This window comes from Lolium rigidum, chromosome 6, assembly GCF_022539505.1.
Source record: "Lolium rigidum isolate FL_2022 chromosome 6, APGP_CSIRO_Lrig_0.1, whole genome shotgun sequence".
NCBI classification, from domain to species: domain Eukaryota; kingdom Viridiplantae; phylum Streptophyta; class Magnoliopsida; order Poales; family Poaceae; genus Lolium; species Lolium rigidum.
Genome location: NC_061513.1, coordinates 304,805,777 through 304,827,011, shown reverse-complemented (window position 1 = coordinate 304,827,011; position 21,235 = coordinate 304,805,777). Strand labels below are relative to the sequence as shown.

The 21,235-nt window shown below is 43.1% G+C and overlaps 1 protein-coding gene across 1 annotated transcript; it reads right to left on the bottom strand.

The window, feature by feature from the left end:
* Positions 1–5,405: 5,405 nt before the first annotated feature.
* LOC124664530 (leucine--tRNA ligase, chloroplastic/mitochondrial-like) lies at positions 5,406–13,581 on the bottom strand. Its single transcript, XM_047202030.1, has 20 exons — positions 13,307–13,581; positions 12,313–12,457; positions 12,160–12,216; positions 11,437–11,556; positions 11,123–11,227; positions 10,739–10,962; positions 10,579–10,645; positions 10,354–10,508; positions 9,994–10,255; positions 9,714–9,908; positions 9,111–9,190; positions 8,807–8,869; positions 8,660–8,741; positions 8,128–8,205; positions 7,946–8,047; positions 7,696–7,868; positions 7,432–7,609; positions 6,878–6,955; positions 6,210–6,341; positions 5,406–5,897 (listed from the first exon to the last, which is right to left on the bottom strand). Exons 1-20 carry the CDS (start codon positions 13,579–13,581, stop codon positions 5,664–5,666), a joined length of 2,805 nt encoding a protein of 934 aa, XP_047057986.1. The 3' UTR covers positions 5,406–5,663.
* Positions 13,582–21,235: the final 7,654 nt, after the last annotated feature.

Sequence of the window (21,235 nt, the reverse complement as noted above, 5' to 3'; positions counted from 1 at the left end):
ACATGTAGCGCCTCGTGCCTACTTGCTTCCCGGCAAAAGGCTCGGTCCGGAAGCGTTTGGCCGGAGGGTCTTGGCTTGGCTTGGCCCGGCACCCGACGCCGGGGTCTTGTTCTTCTTGCCCCCGACGACGAGGTTGTCCAGGAACTCCCGGCCAACCTCGGCCTGCAGCGGGGTGGCGTGCTCGTGAATCTGCGGGTTGATGTTGGTTGAGGAAGGATCTACGAGAGGAACAACGACGGTAAAATATGAGAGGTCAAATAGAGAAGCTACCTCGAGCATGGTCGGGTCATCGGACGAACCGGCGGAGCTCCGGCGGAGACCTGCAAGGCGCCGAGGCTGCGGTCTTGCCCATCTTCAGATCCCTCCAATAGATGACGGGGTCGGGGTCGAACTTGTCCAAACCTCGCTTCTGGGCAGGGCCGCGTCGGTCAGACTCGATGCCGGGGAAACGGTCCTTGGCCTGAAAGAGCAAGAAAGATAAAAAGGTTAATCACAATGCAAAAGTTACCGGTACGCCGACCCGAGTTGCGTAACTTCTTACATCTTGGGTCGGGGGTTAGTGGAGCTGAGAGGCCGAAGGCCCCATTCCCAATCCTCCGGCATGGCGGTCTGACAAATCTGGCCGGCCTTGAGGACAACGTCCTTCTTGCTAAGAGGAATTCCGGTGATCTTTGTAGGATCACCGGGACCGTACATCTCGCTCATCTTGTGCATGCGGCGCTTAAGCGGAAGCACCCGCGCGAGATAAAGGCGCGGATGATATCATCCGAGCGGATGTTGGTGTCCTTCATCGGTTGCCTCATAAAGCGTATAATCCGGTTGGTCTCAATATGAGAGTCCTTCGGATTGTAGCTCCAGTTGGCCCTCGTGGGCGGCGCCGGATTGAAGGGCGGCAGGTTGATAAGATCCGGGGCGCCCTTGTTCTTCACATAGAAGAAGGTCCCTTGCCATAGCCGGCATGACTCGAGACCGGAGAACTTGAAGAAGGGGCTCCCTTGACGGGAGCCGATGATGCAAGACCCGCATTGAACGGGGGGTTTGGGTTTAGGAATGTTCTTGCCCTGAACGGAATTAATCCGAAGAGCAAAGAAGCGGGCGAACGTCTCACGAGTGGGACGAATGCCGATGTAAGCCTCCATGAAGGTGGCATAGCAAGAGAGGTAGAAAATGGCGTTGCCAGGGAGATGGTGAGGTTGAAGTTGATAAAAATCAAGGAAGCGCCGAAAGAAATCGGACGCCGGAAGGCCGAAGCCGCGCTCAAAGTGAGCAAGAAAAACAACTCGTTCACCGGGTTCGGGCACCGGTTTGATTTCGTCGCGAGGAAGCCGGCAGGTCACTCCTTCCGGAATCCTCCTGGACCGGTATAGCCAGTCAATCTCGAACTTAGTAACGTTGGAGCCCATCCAGGCCCCACGGGTGATACCGGAGGAATCCATACCGGAACCTTCGCTAGAACTACCGGATGCACGATTGCTACCGGATGCGCGATTGCTACCGGACTCGGCGTCCATCCGGGCAAGATCGGCGGAAAGTCCGTCGGAAGATCTGCTACGCCGGCTAGCAGAGGAAGACGCAGAAGAAGAAGTAGAGGAGGATTCCATACTAGACATGGAATTTGACAAGGAGAAACAAGAATCCCACAAGATACCCCCGCGTGAAGATCTACGAAAGAGAGAAAAAGCAAGAAAAAAGAAGAAGTAAATACACTACCGAGTCGAGATCTAGAAAGCAAGCAAAAGAGGAGTAAATCCAGATTGAGCCTAACCTGAGGCAGCGGAGTTGGTAAGGAAGAAGTTCGCCGGAGGAATGACGAGCCAAAAGCCGGCGAGGTAGTCCGTCGGCGGCGAGGTGAGAAGAAGCTCGAAGAAGCACCAATGCCGCGGCGGGGGCAGAAGCGCAGCAGAAGTTCTTCACGCGACGAAGTCCGGCGACGTTCGGCGAAGCAGTATCGAAGATGCGCTGGACGGCGGAGCTCGGGCGGCGAAACGGAGCAGCGGAGGCGCTAAGGGCGAAAGCACTGTGCGCGAGGAACTGGAGAATGCGAGGAAAGGAAGAAGAAGAAGCGGTTCCCCCTTATAAAGGAAGAGGGGGATGTGGGCTGAAACCGCTGGGCCTCGGCGATTTGGATCGTGGGCCGTGACGGTTCGCTCCACGGGCCGCCACGTGGCACGGTGATACACGCGAAAAAATAACAAGCCACAGGGAGGTGCCCACGGATCCAGTGAAGCGGTTGGGATTCGCTGTGAAGCAGTTAATGCGCGCGCGAAGCCGAAGGAAGTGACCCACGACATCGGCGCGTCGGTCCACGGTGCGCATGTCAGCGACGGGCGCGGGGCCCGAGATATTCTCGACGTCGCCGAGGAAGTGTTTAATGACTAAGATGCTTGGAGGATAAGACACCGGATAATGTCTTAAGAAGAAGAGATAGCGATGACCTGGGCAAAGATGCCGGATCCAAGCCTAAGGCCGGATAGATTAAACCGGTATCCTAAAATAAAAGAACCTGGCATGGTCTGTTGGATAGGATCCGCCAGACTATACCAGCTTCGGGGACTAATGTTGGGGGGATGACCCCCGGTATGCCAAAGGCATGCCAAACCGGATGGTTTGAGCCATCAAGATACCGGTTTAATGTTTGTACCGGAACTTAGAGATAAGAACTTAGCTAAGTGAAGCTAAGCCGGTATCCCCAACGAGGGTATGCCGGAACCGGATAAGAAGACACCGGGTTACCGGGAAGAAGAGCAGGTCGGCGGGACTGGTCAAAGATTCTCTCCAGAGCTAGAAGACAAGGATGAGCTAAGCAAAGTAACTTTAAACGAAGGGTCGACGATAAAGAGAAGGATGACGGTCAAAGAAGCCGGAGGACGTCGGCATCCACGATTAAAGAGGACTCCGGTGTCTTCTATGATTAAAGTAGCTTTGTAAAGTAGTTTGTCTAGTCAAAGATGCCATTAGGGTTTCTTGCCTCGTAAGCCACCTCCCCCTATATAAGGAAAGGGGGCAGCCCCTCTTACGGGCGGACACGAACACAGAAGAACACTTGTACTGAGAAACTTGTATCCTGTTAAGATCAATAAAGAAGATGATCTAGAGCGAGTTCTTCCTTATGTCTTTCTTCTTCAACCTCTAGCCTTGGCTAAGTTCTTGAGGAAACCATCCGGAAGTTCATCCCATCTAATCACAAACCCTCCCCGAATCCTCTTGCGTCCATTCGGCCCCAACCTAAGCCATCCTATGGCATACTGTTTGTTCACCACGACGACAGTTGGCGCCCACCGTGGGGCATGAAGTGGCGCTTGCTGGAGTACATATTCGGGCGGGCATCCTCGAGGTCGCCGGCGAGCGGACAGTGTCTGCGCTCGTCCAGAGCTTCTACTCCATCGACTTATAAAGGAAGAGGGAGATATGGGCCGAAAACCGCTGGGCCTCGGCGGTTTGGGTCGTGGGCCGCGACGGTTCGCTCCACGGGCCGCCACGTGGCACAGTGATACACGCGAAAAAGTAATAAGCCACAGGGAGGTGCCCACGGATCCAGTGAAGCGGTTGGGATTCGCTGTGAAGCGGTTAATGCGCGCGCAGAAGCCGAGGGGAAGTGACCCCTGACACTGGCGCGTCAGTCACAGTGCGCATGTCACGCGACAGGCGCGGGGCCCGAGATATTCTCGACGTCGCCGAGGAAGTGTTTAATGACTAAGATGCCGGAGGATAAGACACCGGATAATGTCTTAAGAAGAAGAGATAGCGATGACCTGGGCAAAGATGCCGGATCCAAGCCTAAGGCCGGATAGATTAAACCGGTATCCTAAAATAAAAGAACCTGGCATGGTCTGTTGGATAGGATCCGCCAGACTATACCAGCTTCGGGGACTAATGTTGGGGGGATGACCCCCGGTATGCCAAAGGCATGCCAAACCGGATGGTTTGAGCCATCAAGATACCGGTTTAATGTTTGTACCGGAACTTAGAGATAAGAACTTAGCTAAGTGAAGCTAAGCCGGTATCCCCAAGAGGGGTATGCCGGAACCGGATAAGAAGACACCGGGTTACCGGAAAGAAGAGCAGGTCGGCAGGACTGGTCAAAGATTCTCTCCAGAGCTAGAAGACAAGGATGAGCTAAGCAAAGTAACTTTAAACGAAGGGCTGACGATAAAGAGAAGGATGACAGATCAAAGAAGCCGGAGGACGTCGGCATCCCCGATTAAAGAGGACTCCGGTGTCTTCTATGATTAAAGTAGCTTTGTAAAGTAGTTCGTCTAGTCAAAGATGCCATTAGGGTTTCTTGCCCTGTAAGCCACCTCTCCCCTATATAAGGAGAGGGGGCAGCCCCTCTTACGGGCGGACACATGAACACAGGAGAACTTGTACTCCTGTTGAGATCAATAAAGAAGATGATCTAGAGCGAGTTCTTCCTTATGTCTTTCTTCTTCAACCTCTAGCCTTGGCTAAGTTCTTGAGGAAACCATCCGGAAGTTCATCCCATCTAATCACAAACCCTCCCCCGAATCCTCTTGCGTCCATTCGGCCCCAACCTAAGCCATCCTATGGCATCTGTTTGTTCACCACGACGACAGGGGCCTGGATGGCCTGGGCTCCCCGGACGGATGAAAGGCCTAATCCGGACGAAAACGAGAAACCGGAGCGGTGACTGGGCCGTTTTCGTCCATCCAGATGACAAAAAGGCGTCTGGGGGTCTCGTCGGGGAGACGGCTGGAGATGCTCTAAGAATAGTACTACCGCAGATCCATAAAGAAAAACTGCCATAGCCTCTGCCCGGATTTCTCTGCAGCTGAGGTCTTGAATAGATGGGATGTTCTCTACATTTGGATGGGCAAAACTCCACCAGGGAAAGCAAGAAATGAAGCAAATTATGTGTCTCAGTCATCATTCGGTTTGTAGGAACTGGGGATACAATCACTGTGCCCTAGCAATTGAAAGCCTCCTGGTATGTTACAGTTTGCAGTTTGCAGTGAAGTTTATCAGAATGCAGCCTAGCTATTTACTGAAGTGTATGGCGTGATGACAAAAAAAAAAGCAGGTCAATATTTCAAAAGAAATTAATTAACATTGGAGAACATAAATTGTCAGACATATTACAGTTCCACATGCCGAAAGAAAATTTAGTACGGAAAAAGAACATGATGAACAAGAAGAATATCAACAACATAATAGTGGAATCCAGTGGGATACCTGCTTGAAGCTTGGTTGCATCAGTCTCTCAGTAACTTGGTGGACACTCATACGCCAGGTCAGGGTAGGTGTCATCAGTCAGGGTAGGTGTCATCAGTGCAGCAGATGATATGTTGTTAGACTGAAGAAAATACTGCTCCAGTTAGGCCGTCAAGAAATAGAGTTTCATAAACTGGAAAATAAACATATTGAGCTAGGTTCTATAGTACTTCTAGTAGCCCACAAGAGTAACCGTCGCATTTCACTTATTCAAAACCTTCTGCTGATCTTAAGTGGAAGTTATATTCAAAGAAAGAAGCCATTGTAAATACAGTATGGCTAAATGCAGGACTATCACAAGAAATGCGTGTGAATAGCATCAAATGTTACAAAAGAATGGAAATTTACAGATTTGCCACGTCTCAACAGTCTCTAGACTATCAACTACTCTGCCCGGACTCCGCCAAAGATCAACGAGAAAACCAGAGGAATAATCAGGTCATTGCCTTCTGTTGATCTAGTATAACATTCAAGATCCTTCCAGGCACATAAATCCTCTTCTTGATGACCTTCCCATCCAAATATTTGGAGAGTTTCTCGTCTGAGGCTGCTTTTTCGAACGCATCATCCCCAGAGCACTCCTTGTCGACAAGGATTGTACCCCTGGTCTTCCCGTTGATTTGTACCGGGAGTACGACCTCTGATTCCTTCAAATACTCATCTTTTGCCTGGAAAGGAAAGAAACAAATCTAAATATTTTCTGATATGCCACAAAACAAAAATTTAAAACCATAGGCATGTATATCAGACTAGTGATCCAGAAGATGCTCCTTAATTAAGAGTACTCTTCAGGTCACTCATCAGTAGCTTCTACTACCTAATATCTACGAAGTTTTATTCATATCCATATAATTAGCCCACCTACCTATCAAAGCAGTGAAATCTTTCTGACTAAGTTTTCATCTTAATGGATCTGCAACGTATGCTCACTTGGCAGCAAGGGAAAATGATGTACAAAAGCGGGGCCGGTTTTAGCTTACCTCTGGAAACTGTTCATAGGCCAATGATTGTGAGTGGCCAAGACGAAACCAAAGCTCCTCGGCCAAGTGTGGTGCAAATGGTGCAAGCAGCAGAACAAACGAGTCTATAACTGACTTCGGTTGGGTGTCCCACTGTAGAGAAAAAGAGCATTGCGTCAGATTCTTCTCAAAATGATGTGGGGTGTACAGTCAGAGAAGCTAAAAGGCGTGCTCAGTAGAATGTTTTGTTGCCAGTGCCATGTCAAACCAAGCAATCTTCAGATCCTTTTGGGCTTATATTGAATTACCTCTGATAAAACAAACCTATGAATTTTACTGATGCGAGTTCTGAGATTCTGTGCCCATTAATACTTTACCAAAGTATGACCTGAGCACATGAATGAAGAAATACTGCAGCATTGAAGTGAATGTGCAGTTGTGCACAGTTGACTCGTTACAGGAAACAACATACATAAGCTTGCACAGATTTGAATAAATGCAGTACAGCCGGTTGAACTAGTGTTTCGACAGATAACTGATGCAACAGAAAACTGTGGGCACTCATCTTTGGGAGTAGAAAATGGATGTGTAAAATGGATCACAGATGCTTAACCCTTCAAGGGGGAGGGGAGAGGGTACACAATTTATATAATTGTGCATGTGCATGCAAAAATGATGCCTGAATTTACCTTGTACGCGGCATTCACAAATTCCATCATTGCAGAAATTGCAGTATTAAACCTTGTTTCTTGAATTTCCTCTGAGACCTACAAACGGGATATTCATGGTATTTAGGAGTCAACCAGTAATCATCACAGCAGCATGACTTGAAGGTTTGGGACTAAGATGGTACTGAAGATTTTGATAACACAATATCGGTAAAAGAGTAGCGGACCATTGTAACAGCAGGAAAAGATTTCTGTGGGAAAAAAAGTCCATCTGGAAGCAGATACAGAAGTAAGGCAGTAAGGTTTGTCTGATTTAGTTCACCCCCATACTAGAATTATAATGAGTTCCAAAATATTTGAAACCACAGGTGGTATGGGTTAGGGAACAAATTTACATATTCATTTTTCACACACCAAACCAAATGCATCAGTTATGTTTTACTTTAAAGCTGAAACATGGTAGAAGTTCTAAAACCAAACAGACAACCCTAATAAGCCCAACAAGTTGCATGATTTTCATTTCGAAGTTCATAAGTGAAAAAATGTTATTCAACCTGGTGAAAGCTGTGACCTACCCTTGCTATGCACTTGTGAAGAACTCGAAGCTGCTCAAAGGTTGGTTTGTCATCAGTGGCCATAGTTCCATCTTTATATGATCCATCTGGTAAAGGTGCGCCAACTACGAGTCTCCAAGTCCTGCCTAGAAACCGATGCACACCTTCAATTCCACCAGTGCTCCATGTTTTTGAATCTCTGCATGGATCAAATAATCTGTTAACTTTTCGAAAATGGTTGACTAGATCTGTAAAAATCAATGGATGAAAAAGAAAATGATGCACCTCAATGGTCCCATAAACATTTCATATAAGCGGAGAGAATCAGCACCGTATTCTGAAACCACATCATCAGGGTTGATGACGTTTCCTCGACTTTTACTCATTTTGTAGGCACGGGCATTTAAACGTATGTTTGGATCGTCCTTCAGCACGTAATGATCTCCAACTTTTGTGATCTTAAGAACACAGAAGCAATCAAAAGTCAATCTCCAAAACTTTTATCACCCAACTGAACACGAGGACCAGAGCACACCTTATCTGCTGAAACTTTTTCTTGGTAGCAATCAGCTAAGCTTGAGCCTGAATCTGCAGAAATCCACCTGCCTTCGTTGTCTCTGTATGCAGTATACTCAACCTGTTATGACATCCATACTTAGGAACAGCAAAATGCATGGCAAAGATGTAAAACGTCTGAAAGAAAGTTGCACCACCCACTTCTCCCAGTATTAGTCCTTGGTTTATCAGGCATTTGAAGGGCTCTTTGGTGGAGACCACGCCAATATCATACAGAACCTAGAAATATAATTTGGTTAGATGAAACATAGAGCCAACAGATACTACTAGATTTTTGTTCTATATAATAAGCCAGCATCATAATAATTGATGGTACAAGCAGGGAGAAAACCATAATGAACCCGAAAGAGTTGGTGCCCATATATACTACAAGCAGAATTTAGCTAACCAGAGTCAAAATTCTACGGTACAGTGTACATTATCGGTATGTTAGCTGAAGGGGCGCCCGATTCAGATATCTCAGACTGCTTTTAGATTTCATGCACAAACAAACCAAACCAAACCTCAATCAGCAAAATCTCATACAATTGCACAGGTAGCAATATTATAACGAATATATGAACAAATGAAGCCACAAAATTTTGCATGTATTGCATAAAATAGGTCATTAACATTCACATGGCCTTCAATGGAATTATAAAAGGGTGGCTGTTTGTATTAGAAAAAGCAGAACCTTATGCCAAAATCTTGCATACAACAAATGCAAGACAGAGTGCTCAGCACCTCCGACGTAGATGTCAACTGGACCCCAATAACTGCATGATATAAAAAAGAAGTTACACACACATCTCTTAAGAGATGATATGAAAGAATGAAGCACCTTTCTTTAGCCTTGTCAACCAATGTGCTGGAATTTTTTGGATCCATGAATCTCAAATAGTACCTGCATAACCATTTAAAAATATCACAAATACAACACGAAAAGGGCATGCTTAACAGCAAGGGGATAAAGGTTTGTCCATTGTATGATGGTGTTAGCAATTGCAATATTAAGAAGACATGGACAACTTTACTCGATTTGGTTGTGCACACCACAAGTTCCTACTATAAAACAGAACTTTTGCCATACTTACGGAGCATTAACTTAGTATAAATCACCGAAATTACATCATGGCAAAATTTACCAGCATGAACCAGCCCATTGTGGCATGGTGCTTGTTTCTCTTGTTGCAGGCCTCCCAGTTAAAAGGTCAGCGGTTTTAACCTGAAAAGGCAGAAAACACTTTAATAGTATGTACGAGCAAAATTAAATGATACTCAATACATATGTTCATGCAAATTCACTAACAGCAGTAGGTTACATTAGATCTCATGACCCTCAAGTTGCCAGTTGTTCTTCATAGTTTTCAAACAAATAATAAGGAATACTTTACATTATCCATTTCATCTAGCTTGCTCATTCAAAAACACAAAATATAAATGACACAGAACAGTCCAACTGACATAAAATTTTCAGGGACTGTGTTCCTCCGAGCCATCTTTGAGCTTTATGTTTTCTCATGCATTGTTTTAACTTCACAAGATGTAGAGATGGGATTAACTGTTTAGCATTTGTTGTCCTCTATTTTTATTCTAACCGTCACACCAATATGCTTGTTCTATTTGTTCCAATATGGTTCATAGACATGCAACAACTAGAGAAGATTTTTCGAGGAAAAACGAGAAGTTCTTAGTATTACACAAAGACATCATAGTTTCTCAGCATAAAAAATGTTGCACACACATACCCAATCTGTTGCTTTGGTCAAAGGGGGCTCCCCAGTACCAGTGGGGGTGAAGTCATCCAGTTCAGGAAGAGTTAAAGGTAACTCATTTTCTGAAAGAGGCACCATTTCATTGCTATCATCAAGGTAGATCAAAGGGAAAGGTTCTCCCCAATAGCGCTGTCTAGCAAAAAGCCAGTCACGAAGCTTGTAGTTTACCTGGTAATTGGGTATGCTCAATTAGTTCATCACGAAAGCAGCACACAGAATATTGCTATATGATGAAGTGGGAAAAATAATGCACCTTTTTCTTTCCAAATCCATTACTCTCTACCCAATCTGTAACTTTCAGAGCAGCATCTTGGGAAAGCATACCATTGATATTTAATCCAGATGAAGAACTGGATGAGTTTATCATGATACCATCATCTGCATAAGCCTCCTCAGGATCACAATTGCCATTCGGCGGACTTACAACCTTAATGATTGGAAGCTCGTATTTCAAGGAAAATTCGTGGTCACGAGAATCATGTGCAGGCACTGCCATGATAGCCCCGGTGCCATAGCTGCAAAGATGTTAAGAACCACTAAAAACACAATAATGATAATGCTGATACACAACACAACATCAAAAGACACAAAAAACAAAGATAAATTGACAAACCTTGCTAAGACATAATCTGCCACCCAAATTGGGATGATCTCCCCAGTTGCTGGGTTCTTAGCATAAGAACCACTAAAAACTCCAGTTTTTTCTTTCTGTAATTCAGTTCTCTCAAGTTCACTCTTTCTAGCTGCAACTTCTGTGTATTCCTCTACCTGCTTTTCCAAAGTCCATATTAAAGTTGACTAATGTGAAGTTGAGGAAACGACGAGAAAATATACATACATGCACACGTTGTCCCTCAGATGTTAGAGATGGCAATGAAACATGTTCAGGTGCTACAACAAGATATCTGGAGTAGAAAAACAAAATGAAGTTCAATATTGCCGTCTGGGTCTAGAAGCTGTAAATAGTTAGCACCGACAAAAAAAAGGAGAATACTCACGTTGCACCAAAAATCGTGTCGGGCCTTGTTGTATAAACTGTCAATATAGCCCCTAAATCATGTCCCTCCTGGTCAACTGCACAAAATTCAAGCTCAGCACCTTCTGATCTCCCTATCCAATTTCTTTGCATTTCTTTTATGCTCTCAGGCCAGTCGAGATCATCCAAATCTTCAAGAAGCCGATCAGCATAAGATGTTATCCTCAGCATCCACTGACGCATTGGCTACACAATAGAAGATAAGGTGGATACTGAAATATGCTTTTTGCATAAAGGAGCCGAGCAACAGGTACATTAACATGGCAGAGCATAGAGCCATAGATAAAAAAAAAAAGCAATAAGCTAAACTGACAGCAGAATGAGTTACACAGTTTCCACATCATACCTTTCTTATAACAGGATAACCACCTCGTTCACTGACACCATCAATTACTTCTTCATTCGCCAGAACAGTCCCAAGTGCAGGGCACCAATTAACCGGTACCTCAGCCTGATTGTAAGATATCAATGCCAGCCTAAAAATCATTGAAAACCACAGATACAACACTAAGAACATAAAACAGAATCGTAAAAACAAATGGTACAAAGCAGATAGTCACTTGAAATAAAGAAATGCAAAAGAAGAACAGTGTCAAATCAAATGATAAACATGTTTGAAACTCGAAATATCCAACAAACAAGGACATCAGTAGCTCTGACCTGGTAAGCCAGCCCTCTTTTCAGAAGTTGAAGAAAAATCCATTGCGTCCATTTATAGTAGGTCGGTTCTGTTGTGGAGATTTCACGATCCCAGTCGTATGAAAAACCTAATGATTTGAGCTGCAACACAAGAAAGAATTCAATTAATGAACCACTAGTAGTCAAGGTACCACACTGAAAAAATTTACACTTGCTTCCCTAAGAATAGTGTTTTTATATCAATATGCCATCCATGTTTCATGGTAATTACAAATGAAGGAGCAAATTAGTAGCAAACTGCATGACTTATAGTGCATGGAAAACTTTTAGGCTATGAGCCACGGAACATGCATGGCAAGGGTACAACTAATAGCAAAGATTTCATGCTGACCAATCAAAAGAAGGACCCTATGAGCATCACAGATCACACAGGAAGATCCCATCCCATCTACTAAGAGTCGTACAAGTTGTTCATAAGTCTAGCAATGTAACTAAAAGCACCTTAGCAATGATTCCACTAGCAACATCTTGTTTGGCTAAAAACAGTACTGCTATATTTGCGATGTAGATCAGGTATCGTGCCTAACTTAGTAACAGAGCTAATCCAGACAGTGTGTAGTGCTCTGTTCTGTTTATGCAACCTAATACAGGTATCGAGCTTGACTTGCTACTGTAAATATGCAACATCTAGCAGACGTAAGGAGCAAAAGATACAATGTAGAACGAAGTGCACTACAGTATTACCTGTGTGCGGAAGCGGTCAATGTTCCGTGCTGTTGTAATCTTGGGGTGAGTTCCCGTCTGCGCACAGAGTACACCATTCAGACCATAGCAACACACAAACTTAGAGAGGATAATAAGCTCAGCAACGAGAACGAGGAAGAGGGCTTAAATTACCTGGATAGCATACTGCTCGGCAGGAAGACCAAACGCATCCCATCCCATCGGATGCAACACATTGAAGCCTTGCATACGCTTGAATCTCGACAAAATGTCGGTCGCCGTGTACCCGAGGGGGTGTCCAACATGCAGTCCAGCCCCACTGCATGAAAAGTTGCAAAATCATGTGAACCACGACGAACATTTATCTACCTTAAGAGTGGGATTCAATTCAGGATGAGTTTATGCATCTAGGAAAACTAAAATTCAGCATTGAGGCCTTCCTGGCTAAATTTTGGCTTTGTGTGTCACATGATGTAAAGACCGGGAGATTGATACTTGCACTATCTAGAAAAAAACATAATACAGCCTAGTACTATCCTACTAATAGACGATGGGACAAGAACGGGGGCATATACTGTGAACTAGGCTAGTTAGGTGTAATGATGTAATAGGCAGGTGATTACCATTTTTATCATTTTATGGATAACGAAACTCAGGAAGTAAAAAATGACAAGTCTGACAGTGAATAGTACTGGATATGAAATGGTGCTGTTCATACTCGGTTTTGGCTATTTTGTTCATGGAGCCATGAATCAGATTTGGATTTGAAATTTTGAGACACGGTTGATATATATCGTGTCCATGTCTAGGACTTTTTCCATATTTCTTCAAGATTTCTGTATGTGCATTTTGACTAGCTAGTGCACTAGTACACCTCATGTGCCCAGCTCACCCCAATATGTCCTTGACCATCGCAGCCCAACTACACCACTTCATGCAATTGCAAGACCAATGTACACCAAGTCATGATAAATACAAACAATTCGAGCACAAATTCGCGGTGGGGTAAACAGAAACTGAACGAAGTCACAATAACGACTTGTCTCTTAATTTTACAAAATTCAAGCACAAGTTCGTGGTGGAGTAGAGTAGGCACATACACAGCTTTAGCGAACTCGAACAATTCGACCGCGAATTCGCGGCGGGGAGGAGAGACGCGGATAAGTACCTCGGGTAGGGGAACATGTCGAGGATGTAGCACTTGGGCTTGGAGGTGTCGAGGCCGTCGCCAACGTCCGGGGTGCGGAACGTGCGGCGCTCCTCCCAGTGCGCCTGCCACCTCGGCTCGATCTCGTCGTACGGGTACGCCCTCCTCGCCTGCGCCTGCGCCTGAGCCTTCCCCGCGTCGGCGCCGGCGCAGCGGCAGAGGCGGGCTCGGCGCGGCGGGAGGCCGCGGAGGGGGCGGTGGAAGAGGGCGAGCGGCGGGTGCGTGGTGAGAGCCATTGGGGGTTCGGGGTGGGAGTTGGGGTGTGAGCGGGGTGTGGAGAAATATGAAGCGGAGCGGGAGGTTGCTGGAGGAAGACGACGAGCTTGGGATAAGGTTTTGGAATTTGCTATTGGCATTGTTTTTTTTTCTGAAATGTAAACATATAAACTAAAAATGAGTTGTTAACTATTCTGAAATAAACATAAAATAGAGTAGCAATATGTGTTGCACAGAAAAGAAACCAAAATGAGACGTACTCAATCCGAGTAAAGTAAAAGGGATCGGAGGGAATACTATATTTTTTTTATCGAGAATTGTATAAAATATTTTAAAAAAACTAATTTGTATTCGATAAAGAGGACACCAGAGCCAAAAAAAAAAAATCGCCACACTATCAAAGGTTTAGCTGGCTATGAACTATAGTGATTATTTTTTGAAGATCTCAGAGCTAGCGAGTCAAAATCTCGGTGGTACCAGATGGAACAAAACACCACATAAGTTAGGTTCCACACGTAAGTGAAAACTTAAAAGCTCGGGTGTTTGAGTTTGGATAGCTGTGAAGTCTCTGCTCAGATATTGGATGGAATTTCCTTGAAGTTCCATCCATATACATAAAACTTTCCTCGATCTTGTTTATAAATGCTTGGTGGTATCGCATGCACAACTTACTTGGTAGTGTTGAATAAAATAGTGACACGCCAATATTTGGCCTATGTCAGTTTCTTAGGGTGTGTTCGGTTCTAGAACCGAGTGGAATGGAACGGAACCATTCCGCACCTAGAGCCAATTCTTGTGTTCGGTTGTGGAATGGAACGGAACCGAGTGGTTCCTCGAAAGGGAATATTCCCTCCATATGCGGAATGCACCCATTCCACCAAATCGGTGGAATGTGGTGGAATGGCTGTTAGTTAGCCGCTATTAATTACGAAGCACTACACTAATCCGGCCGAAAAATAATTAGCCATTGTTAATTACGATTTTGAGATTAACAAGGCCATTTACCACTATTAATTACCATTTTGAGATAAAAGATTAAACTTTAACCTCATTTAGTTCTACTCTCCAAATTCCCCAACCGAAAAAAATATATTAATTATGATTTTGAGATTAAAAAGGTCATTAGGCATTGTTAATTACGATTTTGAGATTTAAATTACTATTTGCCATTGTTAATTACGATTTTGAGACAAAAGTTTAATTTAACCACATTCCGTTCTGCTCTCCAATTCGTCCAACCGAACAAAAAACGGTATCATTCCGTTCCTCTTTTTTGTCCAACCCGAACACGGGGATGGAACCATTCCATTCCTCTGGAACGGAACCATTCCATTCCATCCCACGCCGTTCCAGAACCGAACACACCCTTAAACTTACACGGTTGGAGGTACTAGAATGAAAGCACCCGGATGCACCGGGTATGTGTACAAAGATTGAAGGAAAACTTTGTGCGGTTTTTGTGGGATCCTTTTTCCTCGTGCTTTGTCAAGTGCACGCACTTGAGATAGTATGGCGTATCTATATATGACTCAAGAAATGCAAATTGCATTGCATGGGAGCCTGCACATTTTCCTAAACTTTTTAAGGGTCACACAACATTATCCACTTTGCAATTTCCATGATCAATACAATGATAGCATGATTAACCTATCATGGCATGATCATTCTGAATTAAAATCTGCAAAGCTTGAATCAAATGATTAGCTCCCTAATTGGATTCCAATTAATGAATTATAGAAAACCCTTTTAGAGATCCTTGGTGTAGTTTCAACTTGTTTACCATGAGTAATTTCGTGTATAATTTTCCATGAGTAATTTCGTGTATAATATTTTTTTGGGAAACGGGTAGGTTCGGTTTGTATACACAAGATAAAACCAAGTGCACTAAAGATGGACATATCAATCAAATCATATTTATGCACAAGTAAAACCTGTGGGAATTTTATATTCATGGATGATTAAGTATTATAATGGATGACATTTCAATACCAAATGCACTTCATGCACATGCGATCATCTTATTAACGAAACAAACTTGCAAGACACATTTGCGAACTATTTATTTTTAGATTCTAGAAGTTTCTATAATACGTTATAAATACCAAATAATACACTAGAAAAAACTAGTAATATATGTTCAATTGTAGGCCTTGTAGGTGACTCTCGCAATAACTCAAGATATTATGCACATTCAAATACACATATACTTGTACATGTGTATACTCTATAGTTTATGCAACTAAGAAAAGTTAGTTCAAGGATAACTCTTATTATAGCATATAATTTACTACAATCAAAATTTGTGATGATATGCAATACAATTGTGTAAAAAAACATTATATCTACACTATGGTTAATTATGGCATGTAAGTAGGTGTCGGTGTGTTCTGCATCGTCGATCTATTCCTTGAAATTCCCGCTCGCTTATGCCAGTTTTTCTGATATAAGTAACAGAAAGTTGAACTCACTAATACTACATTATGATTAAAAAAACAAGTTCAAAATAAGTATAAAAAATTAGTATAAAATATAATTATTCAAAAAACAAAATTGGGTAGAAAATTATTTTAGATCAGAAAGGCATCGAGGTTGCACAAGGGTCAAGAGTACTTAGGGTGTGTTTGTTTGGGCTTTAGCTGTTGAAAAGCAGCTGTAGAAAAGCAGCCGTGGAAAATCAGCTGTAGAAAAGCAACTGTGGAAGTAGAGATTTGGTGTTTGGCAAAAGTGCTTTTAACGACTGATGTTGTTGTTTGTAGAATTGAACTGTCTGATTGCAGTCAATGTTGTATAAGTGTTGCTTTGAAATGAATTAGCCGTTTCTGACCGTCTTTTTACATAATTAGCATGTTCATTGGCTAAATTAGCTCAAATTTTCTAATTCTTTTTTATAAAATAATTGTATTACAAAGTTGTCCAAAGTAACCGAATAGAAGTCTGCCTTCTCGTCCTAGTCCTTCCATGACTTGGACAACTTTTTCGATGAGAATTAATGCACAGTTAATTAGCAGCTAAAATGCATATCATGAATGCATTAACAATAGTATATGTTGGTTTGGTTCAGAACTGGACCTCGCTGACGATCTTTTCCCCAATATCGTTCGGGTTGATGAAGTCGGTCATCCCCATCCTCTTACCTGCAAATTATTACTAGTACTGTTCTCACAAGTTCTCTGGATGGTGAGAAGCGCTCGGCCTATTCGAAGCGGGCGGCGGCGGAGGCCAGAGGGCCGCAACTCCGGGGCGCGGCGGAGCAAGGCGAGGCGGGGCGGAGCTCCGGGTGGCGGCGAGGCAGCGGCTGGTCGAGCTCCCTTCTCCGGCTGGTGACGGGGAGGAGAAAACTGGGCGGGAGAGGCCGACCACGGAGCGAGGGAGGGAGATCTGACGGCGGTGTCGGCTTCTTCGGCTTCTTCGGCGGCGGCGGCTGTGAAACCCTAACCCTAGCTCTTGCCTTCCATGGCACCGCACAGGAGGAGGCTCGGGCTCGATGCGAGGGGAAAAACTGTTCGGCCGTGCTGGGCACCGGGGCAGTTCACGGGCTGGGCGGGTGGCAGAAGTTCTGTAATTGCGCAAAACTGGAGAGGCTACTTTCGACCGCTGCACTCGGGAAGCGGCGGAAAAGTTGGAGAAGCGCCCTTGGACCAGCTTTCGCTCGCGGCGGCTCGCTAGTGCATTTTTCTGGACCGATTCTTGCCAGCGCTTTGGAAAAGTTGGGTGTTTGTTGCAGCTTCCGATTTTGGAGCCCAGAATCTCAAGCGGAAGCGCAAACAAACGGACCCTTAGTTCATAGTCGATAGTCTATTGTTTTGCTTCTTAGTGTCGACTATATTTATGTATGCAAGTAGACCGGAATGGCTTTGGGAGTCGTATGTACTAAAGCATGAATGTTGACAATTAGTTTTATAAGCTTCTTGTTTTTATGTCCAGCCAAAACTAAGTACTATCACTACTAGTATTTTGTAAGTCTGGTAAAAAATGTATTAAGGTTACAAAAGTAGTAAAGTTGACGTGAACGAATTTTTCTGATATTTCTACGTGTACGTACTAATAAGTACTATACTAAACGTGAATAACTTCGATTTTTCTCACAATTTTGAGTTTATTTCCTGGGGACCTGTTTTACTCATACATGCAATCCTGCTTGATTTGTCTACCCATGTTTCTTATTTTTGTACGTCTTAGGGCCCTACAGCGATTTGGGAAAAGTTTGGTTCTTATCCAAATAAAAGCTAGTTTCTAACCCAACAATGTGAACACTCATAGGTAGCGGAGGAGAATCAACTCGGAGGTACTAGGTCGAACACGACATCCTCATATTTAAGTTTGGACATATTAGCGTAAAGTCTCTGCTCATAGATATCGGATGGAATTGCCTTTGAAGTTCTAGCCCTATACATAAGACTCTCCTCGACATTGTTTTTTCATGCACACCTTACTTGGTAGTGTTGACTGAAATAGTGACACATCAATATTTGGCATATGCTTGTTTCTTGAACTAACATGGTTAGAAGTACCGGAATGAAAGCATCCGGATGCACCGGGTATGTGTACAAATATTGAGCATTTTGAGTGGATTTTGAAGGAAAGCTTTGTGTGTTTTTTTGTGGGATCCTTTGTCCTCGTGCTTTGTCAAGTGCACCTCTTGAGATATTTTGGCGTATCTATGACTCAAGAAATGCAAATTACATTGCATAGGAGCATATACATTTTTCTAAACTTTTTAAGGATCACACAACATTATCCACTTCGCAATTTCCATGATCGGTACAATGATAGCATGATTAACTTATCATGGCATGATCGTTGTGAACTAAAATCTGCAAAGCTGGAATTAAATGATTAGCTCCCTAATTGTGCTGCAACGAATGAATCATAGAAAACCCTTTTAGGGATCCTTGATGTACTTTCAACTTGTTTCCCATGAGTAATTTTGTGTATAATATTTTTTTGAGAAACATGTAGGATTGGTTTGTATACACGAGATAAAACCAAGTGCACTGAAGATGTGCATATCAATCAAATCATATTTATGCACAAGTAAAACCTGTGGAATTTTATAGTCATTGATGATTAAGTATTATAATGGATGACATTACAATACTAAATGCACATTATGCACATGCTATCATCTTATTAACGAAACAAACTTGCAAGAACATTTGCCAACTATTTATTTTTAGATTCTAGAAGGTTTTTGTAATACATTGTACTTACCTAATACACTAGAAAAAAACTAGTAATATATGTTCGATTGTAGGCCATGTAGGTCACTCTCGCAATAACTCAAGATATTATGCACATTGAAATACACATATACATATACAAAAAAATGTGTGTATACTCTGTAGTTTATGCAACTATGAAAAGTTAGTTCAAGGATAACTCTTATTACAACATATAATTTAGTACAATCAAATTTTGTGTTGATATGCAATGCAATTGCGCAAAAAATAACATTATAACTACTATGTGATTAACTATGGTATCTAAGTAGGTGTCGGTGTGTTATGTACCATCGATTTATTCCTTGAGATTCCCGCTCATCTCTGCCAGTTTTTCTGATATAAGTAATAGAAAGTTGAACTCACTAATACTGTACAACATTATGATAAAAAAAAACAAGATCAAAAGAAGTATAAAATTTAGTGTAAAATATAATTATTCAAATTTTCATTGGGTCGAAAATGATTACAGATCAGAAAACCATCACGATTACACTAGGATCAATAGTATTTAGTTCACAGTTGATAGTCCATTGTTGTGCTTCTTAGCGTCGGCTATATTTCTGTATGCTAGCGAACCAGAATGGCTTTGAGAGTCGCATGTACTGAAGCAAGACTGATGACAGTTAATTTTACAAGTTTCTGTTACTGAGGCAAGACTGGTCACAAAGTTTGATTTTACAAGTCATCACTACTAGTATTTTGTATACCTGGTCAAATACTATTGAGTTGTCATATTCTACGGTTGCAAAAGTAACAAAGTTGACGTGAATGATTTTTTATGATATTTTTATGTGTATTTACTAATTTAAATCATATCGTTCTCACTATGTGTGATCTCTGTGTGTAATTTTCAATTCAGTTACTTCCATACTCGTGTGTCTTCTGACCATAGCTCTAGCCTTGAGTTTCCATCAGGAGGAAGTGCCCTAATTGCACTACGCGGTCTTGCCCTAATTTAACCAACTTTATAGAAAAAAGATGGCAACATTTATAATCTCAAATTAATATTGTTAGTACGATTGGGAAATATACTTTCACATTGTGCATTTGATATTGTAGATGTTTACGTTTTTCTCTATATAATTAGTCAAACTTAAAATAGTTTAACATTGACAAAAAGGTATGCACGTCTTTCGAGGAGGAGGGAGTAGTATGTGAGGCTGCTAGGTTTGGCTAATGACTAAACGCAACATGGCTGCAAGAGAATTCGAAAAAGATCACTAAGTCCATTATTGCTCCTTTTATTCTGAAATACTCTACATTATAAGTTTAAAATTTATTTTAATCTAGTCTACATTTTAGCTTCATAATCAACATAGAAAACGAGATAGTCTTGTTTTTTCTATTAAATGTCATTACTTCAATTGGTTGAAATAGTACTACTTGTCTGATTTTTTATACTCCCTCCATCCCATAAAACATGCTAAAATTTGGATGTATCTAGATATCTAGATACATCTAAATTTAGATAATCTTTAGATAAATTTTATGGGAAGGAGGGAGTAGGATGCAGAATAAATCAGAGAGGAGGTAGGAACGTAAGAGAAAGCAGGCTGCATCAGGAAGCTTTCTTTTTTCTTTAAGGGAGGCTGCAACAGGAAGCTGATTTAACAAGCAGCCGTCGGAGTTGGGCAAAAATGCATTGGAGTCGTGTCAATCGGTGTCCAGGAAGGGTAGGATGGTCTGTGCGTGCCTAGAATGGTGACCCACGCACGGAAGCAAAGTGGCGTCATGTCACGAAAATTAACTCCAGTACTCCACTGTTTAGCGTCATGTTATCTTCGGAACCTAAGGCAAATACTACAGTGTAATCTTTTCCTGCTCCCGGTCGATCGAAGAATCGTCACGATTGCAAAATGACGTAAGTACGTCGGTAGCATATGCGTGATGTTTGAAATATTCAGAGGCTAGGTTTGTACATGTAACCTGAACATGAAACTCACAGAGAATTTTTTTTTTAACGGGTAAGGCCCCGAAGGGCCTGGAAGCTATATTAGTCAAACGGCAGGTACAAAGTTGCATTGAGGCCCCTAGCTAAACAGATAACTAGAGATAAGACCTCAATTTTTTACAAGCATGACCCTAAACGAAAAACTGAAAACATGATCAGATCCTCGGTCCTCTCCGCCGCATCTGAGGAAACTCCAGTTCAGGGCACCCACGCCGCCACCGGAGATTAGGCCACTTGGGGCAGCGCCGACGATGATTCCCGACATGGAGTTCGATGAAGTTCCTCTCGAAGAGGAATAGCAGCCGCAGAAGAACGAAGCTTCCCGGCAAGGAGCGGCTCCAATCCCCACAGATAACTCCGGCGCACAGTCGCCGGTGTTGATGAGCTCCAATAGTAGACGCAGCTTCTAGATCGCGCGCACCGGCGTGCTCGCGACCCCCCCCCCGAAGCCGGAGAACCAGGAACAGCAGATCCCTCTCCTCTCTCCCGTCTGTCACCACG